The sequence below is a fragment of the Aptenodytes forsteri genome, unplaced genomic scaffold (assembly GCF_000699145.1).
Source record: "Aptenodytes forsteri isolate BGI_AS27 unplaced genomic scaffold, ASM69914v1 Scaffold86, whole genome shotgun sequence".
In the NCBI taxonomy this organism is placed as follows: Eukaryota; Metazoa; Chordata; class Aves; order Sphenisciformes; family Spheniscidae; genus Aptenodytes; species Aptenodytes forsteri.
Window position 1 is genome coordinate 2,197,552 of NW_008795715.1, and position 5,796 is coordinate 2,203,347.

At 56.9% G+C, this 5,796-nt stretch overlaps 1 protein-coding gene across 1 annotated transcript in view; it reads left to right on the top strand.

The window, feature by feature from the left end:
- Positions 1 to 5,796, top strand: part of COG1 (component of oligomeric golgi complex 1) — a 13,362-nt gene that overhangs the window by 4,703 nt on the left and 2,863 nt on the right. Inside the window, exons 2-9 of the mRNA XM_019473184.1 lie at positions 390 to 610; positions 973 to 1,143; positions 1,249 to 1,402; positions 2,315 to 2,525; positions 2,691 to 3,479; positions 3,798 to 3,944; positions 4,927 to 5,088; positions 5,389 to 5,516. Coding sequence (XP_019328729.1) covers positions 390 to 610; positions 973 to 1,143; positions 1,249 to 1,402; positions 2,315 to 2,525; positions 2,691 to 3,479; positions 3,798 to 3,944; positions 4,927 to 5,088; positions 5,389 to 5,516 — 1,983 coding nt within the window. The remainder of the gene's footprint in view (positions 1 to 389; positions 611 to 972; positions 1,144 to 1,248; positions 1,403 to 2,314; positions 2,526 to 2,690; positions 3,480 to 3,797; positions 3,945 to 4,926; positions 5,089 to 5,388; positions 5,517 to 5,796) is intronic.

The window sequence follows — 5,796 nt, forward strand, 5'->3', positions numbered from 1 at the left end:
ACTGGGCAGAAATGTTGTACGAGGAGGGTGGTGGGACGCTTTCCCAGGGAAGCGGTGGATGCCCCATCGTTGGAAGCGGTCGAGGTCAGGTTGGATGGGGCTTTGAGCAGCTTCGTCTAGTGGAAGATGTCCCTGCCCATGGCAGGGGGGTTGGACTGGATGATCTTTGAAGGTCCTTTCCAACCCAAACCATTCTATGAGCCTATGACCCGAGACCCCCCGAGACCCCAGTGCTGCCCCGAGGCTCTCGCTGCCAGCCACCCTGCCCCGTGGAGCAAGAACGCCTCGCCCGGTCCCATAACACCCAGATAGTCCCACTTCTGCCTGGGGAAAATAACATCCTTGCTTGGTGGGTTATCACATAACCGCACCTGAGTATCTCGGTCAAGCACCGAGACCAGTGACGGTCCACCTCATTCCCTTGCCAGATCCACCATCCTGCAGGAGAGCAAGTCCCTGCTGAAGAGCCAGACCGTGTCGGACCAGGCGGTGGCAGAAGCCCTGTGTGCCATCATGCTCCTGGAGGACAGCTCTCCGCGCCAGGCCCTCGCCGACTTCCTTCTGGCCAGGAAGCTGGCCATTCAGCAGCTTCTCAACCAGCCGCACCACGGTCAGTATGACAGGCTGCCTCCTTTTTAAAGTCAGGATAGCCCCCTTCGCTTCATCTCTCTCTTGCCCTGCAGGAGAGCAGGCAAGTGAGTCCCATAAAGCTCACGATGGAGGGGATGTAACCACACTGTGCTACCGCTGGCAGCATTTTGCCACAGCAGCAAAACACTGCAAAAATTAACAGTGTTCAGGGTCTCAAGCCGAGGCCATCTGTAACGGGGAAGCAGGTGGTGCCTGGGGCTGAGTCCTTTGCCCTCCAGCCCTTCCCCGGAAGGTTTCACTAGAACTGCAGGCCTTGAAACACAGGGCTGCTTGCCCCTCTGTTGAAGGGGCTGCCTCAGCTGAAAGGCAATTTCTCTGCAGGTGCAGGTATAAAAGCTCAGGTGTGTTCACTGATGGAGCTGCTAACCACTACCCTGTACCAGGCTCATGCTCTCTTCTACACCATGCCTGAAGGGATGCCGCCAGATTCAGCCCTGCCCTGCGGCTTGCTCTTCTCGACCCTGGAGAGCGCCACAGGCCAGCACCCAGCAGGTGAGTGCCCGGGCAGCTCCGCGTTAGGCCTCTGCCTGCCCAGGTTTGCAGGCAGGAGGCCACCCCCTTGCTGGACTGATTCCCCCCAACCCCATGTGCTTCCAGGGAGAGGTGGGGTTCTGGAGGATGAGGTGAAGCTGAGCAGCTGGTTCAGGTACCTCCCAGAGTCCGTGGTGGAGTTCCAGCCAGCCCTACGGACCCTGGCACACCCCATCAGCCAGGACTACCTCAGAGACACGCTGCAGAAGTGGATCGCCATGTGAGTGTGACAGAGTTCCCCTTTGCAGGACTCCCCCAGACACCACGCGGCCTCTGTGCTGAGGCAGCAGCACACAGCAAACCCAGGCTCGCCTACTTCCACACTCACTCCAGCCAGGCTGCACCTTCTGCTGGCTTCTTGCCCAGCATCCCCTCTCCCCAGCAGTAAAACACCCAGAGGCAGCGTAGCACCGTCCTAGCAGTCAGGCTGTAACGCTCTGATATAACAGATCACCTGGGCTGCACAGCGATACTAGAGCTGCTTTACGCTGCCGTAACCGCCAGCAAACAAGCACAGAGTAAATGAGAAGAAAATCCCTTACCTGGCTCTTTTGGCTCCTGGTCCAGCACCTCTTTCCTCTCCTCTGCTCTTCTCTGGAGTGTGTGGGGGCAGCCAGACCCCCTTTATAGAGTTGCCAGCTCCACCCCTTCCCACCTTGCCTTGCCCTGTGGATGGGGACAGCCCAGCAGCCCTGCCTGCCTCTTAACAGCCTTGTCAGTCCTGTCATTATCCGATGGAGCCAGCTGGTCCCTGCCGTCAGCTGCAGCCACCCATGATGTGCTCGCTGGCCATGGGATGTTTCCCCAGCAACCCTTCCCAGAGCCCCCACCTGTCCTCCCTGCCTGCTGGCATTCCCGGGGTGCAGTGCTCCTGGCTTTGACACCCGCCAGAGCCCAGGGTTCCTGCCGGTGGGCACATGGCTTTCCTGCGGGGGCCCTAGTGTGGGATCCAGGGTGCAGCTGCCTCACCGAGAGAGAGAGAGAGGTGATTCTGCACCAGAGGTGATTCTGCAGGCAGAGCCTCTTACCGACAGGTTAAGAATTCCCCCACCTTGATGTAGCCGATGTTCTCACCTGCCTTCCCTGGGGCTGTGTCTGAGCAAGTCAGACCGAAGTGAAACGTTCCCTTCAGGTGCAGTGACGACATCAGGGCCGGGGTCAGCAACCTGCTCGTCTACGTGAAAAGCATGAAAGGCCTCGCGGGGATTCGCGACGCGGTGTGGGAGCTGCTCACGAGCGAGTCCATAAGCCAGAACTGGGAGGCAGTGTGCCGTCGCCTTTTGGACAAGCCTGCTTCTTTCTGGGAGGACCTGCTGCAGCAGCTGTTCCTGGACAGGCTAGAGGTGGGCGCTCTGCTGCGGCAATTCGTGGGGAGCCTTGCTCTGTGCCCCCTCCTGTTGTCTCAAACAGTGGTGCCTGTTAGCATTACTAAGTGTGTATTTTAAGTGCTAGATGGCAGGAGGCACATGTAAAAGGTGCTTTTTTTTCCTCTCCTGGTTCTGTTCCAGACACTGACCAAAGAAGGGTTTGACTCCATCTCAAGCAGCTCCAAACAGCTTCTCACCTTAGCTCTGCAGGAACTCGAAGTCAAATCTGGCACCTCTGCCCTGAGCAAGCACATCCAGTTTGAACACAATGTGGCCCTGTTCCTGTGGTCAGAGAGCTCCGGCGACCTGCCTTCCGACGCCGCTTGGGTCAATGTGGCAAACCGTGGCCAGTTCGCCAAGAGTGGCCTGTCCATGAAGGCCCAGGTGCTCACGCCGTGCGTGCAGAGCTTCTGCTCGGCTCTGGACTCAAAGCTGAAGGACAGGTTGGATGACCTCCTCTGCTACCTTCCCACGGACTCCTCGGCCACCAAGGAGGCCGCTCCCGCGGTGCAGCCGCGCTCTGCCTTCGACCGCTACGCCGACGCCAGCACGGTGGAGGGGCTGCTCCGTGACCACTGCGTTGCCTGCATCCACCACGTGCTGGGCTGCGTGCGCGAAGAGCTCCAGAGTGCCCAGAGCCTGCAGGGGGGGCAGGCGGACGCTCCCAGCGATGCCAGACTCAATGCTGTCCTCTTTATGGCGAGACTCTGCCAGTCCCTGAGTGAGCTCTGCCCTCACCTGAAGCAGTGTATCCTGGGCCAGTCGGGCAGCACGGAGACGGCGCTGAAGGAAACCCGCTCCACCAAGAAGCTGGGGAAGGGGAAAGCCCAGGAAGTGACCCCCATGCAGGCCAAGTGGCAGGGGGTGAAGGCAGAGCTCCTGCAGCAGAGCCTGTTTGCTTACCAGATCTGGAACTCAGCTGTCACCAAAGTAAGGAGCTGTCCTCTCGTCACAGCTGCTTCCTGTGTGGGTTTCACTTGCTCAGCTCCCTGCGGTCAGCCCTGCTGCTCCTTAGCTGGCTGCTGAGAGCTCGCTGCACTGTTGCCACGCTGCTCAGTCAGCCTGCAGGGAGAGGAGGCGGCGGCAGCTCGGAGGTGGCATCCAGTGTCTCCGTAAAATTCACTTTGGGAGGAGCGGGGGGATGCGAGAGGTCGGTCTCTCCACGGGCAGGAGCAGGCTGCCCATCCTTTGGTACTCCCGTTAGAGCTGTCCAGCTGTGACTGGGTGCTTTTGTGTTTTGCGCTCTAGGATCTGGTTCAGTGCTTTACCCGCACGTTGCTGCTAGACACAGCTGGCTCTGTCTTGGCCACAGCCACCAGCTGGGATGAAATTGAAATTCAGGAAGAGACCGAGTCTGGAAACAGCGTAACATCAAAGATCCGTCTGCCTGTGCAGGTACGAGAAACGTCCTCTCGGTAAACACAGAGAAACAGTCTGCTGGGAGGAGAAAAGCGCTGGTTTCCAAAACCACTGCTTTGTCAAATGGTGCTGACCTGCTGTGGAGTTTGCTTGGTGTTATGAGCAGAGGGCAAACGCTCTCCGGTGCTCTTATTTGCTCTTTGAGTTACTCGCCTCCTAAGGACAGAGGTCAGAGGAAGGAAATTAGATACTTGCTGCTGTATATTCAAATGAATAAGATTGGCCCAGATCCTGTAAAACTGAGCCAAAGGACTTACGCCTGGTTTATACACAGAGGCCCCCAGCAGAGAGATTTCATGGAAATCGGATGCACCGGAGGACGGGGCTGCAACAGTGGGACTGTGCAAAGCCTAAGAGAACCAAGGCTTGCAGCTTTCCATAGGCGTGGTGGTGGTGCAGGAATGACACTGACAGTGACAAAGCATGTGGCGATCGCATGGAGGGAGAGGAGGGCCAGGGCAAGAGTGAGTTCTGTGTTTGCACAGTACGGGAGGGGCTGGACAGGGCAATAGTCTTTTGTAGTGAACCTTACAAGGTGGATTTTGTTGATTCTGAAGGAAAAAGCAGCTGGATGAGAGCTCAGGATAGCTGGGAGGCCCAGGAGAAGAGTGAGGGAGTAAATAACGAGCCCAGGTAGCAGGTGGTCAGAGCAGGGTCAGTGGTGACAGAAGAGGCACAACAAGCAATTCTGTTCCGACTACACTCAGGTGAATACCTCTGGTAAAAGTACTTGTGGGACTTTGAGGACTGCTATAACTAAAAGTCTGGTGTGTCAGTAAATAAAAACCCGTGAGATACTTGAGCCATGCTATGAGGGCAGGTAGGTCTCACTGGCAGAGTTCTGTGGTTGCTGAGGAAGTAGGAAGCTCGCATCACGAGACCTAAAGCGATGTTGTGCCACTGATAAAGCCAATGTAGCTTACAGACCACGTGAAAATAACACTGTTTTCTTAAACAGCCGTCCTGGTACGTCCAGTGCCTCCTCTTCAGCTTGTGCCAAGAGGTGAACCGTGTTGGCGGTCACACTCTTCCGAAAGTCACCTTGCAGGAGTTACTGAGGACCTGCATGGCAGAAGTGCTTGCTGCTTATGAAAAGCTCGTGGAGGAGAAGCAGGAGAAGGTACGTGAGTAGGATCAGCCCTTGCTCCAGCTGGCGTGGGACGGGAGGGTCGCTGGGCACACGGCGATGCATATGCTCCTGTCCCTTGGAACAGAAACCGTCTGCCTGAGAGTTCTTCCCCTGCCTCCCCCAAAAATGAGGCAAAAAGGGATCAGATGCCAGATTGCATGCTCAGAACGGTTCAGTTAGGTTGGTTGTTTCTTGGTGCTGGTGTTTTTAAACGTTTCCCCTGAAGCAGTCCTTTGACAGCCCTGTCACAGTGTGAGTGAAGAGCCCTGTTCCTGACTGTCCTATTTGCAGAAAGCAGGCACCTTCCCCATGACCCAGAACAGAGCTCTGCAGTTACTCTACGATCTGCGGTACCTGAGTATCATCTTGACGGCAAAGAGTGAGGAAGCAAAAACCAGCAGGATCAAGCATGACTCCGGGTGCGGTGCAGTTCTGGGGTTCGGATACTAGCAGTAGTTTGTGAAGCCCTGAAACGCTTTAAACCGACAGCCTGGAGAATGCCTGCAGGAGTGGTGCCTTTGGGCCTCACGGGAGAAGGGCAGTGCAGACTCTGAGCTCTGACATCTTCACCGATGCTAAGTTCATCCTCAAAATATAGAAGGAGGGGTGGGATTCCGCGGCTGAGAGCTCGGAGACAGCGGGCTGGTCCCCCCTGCTTGCGTACACGGCGTGTCAGTACGGCGGCAGGGATAAAGCCCC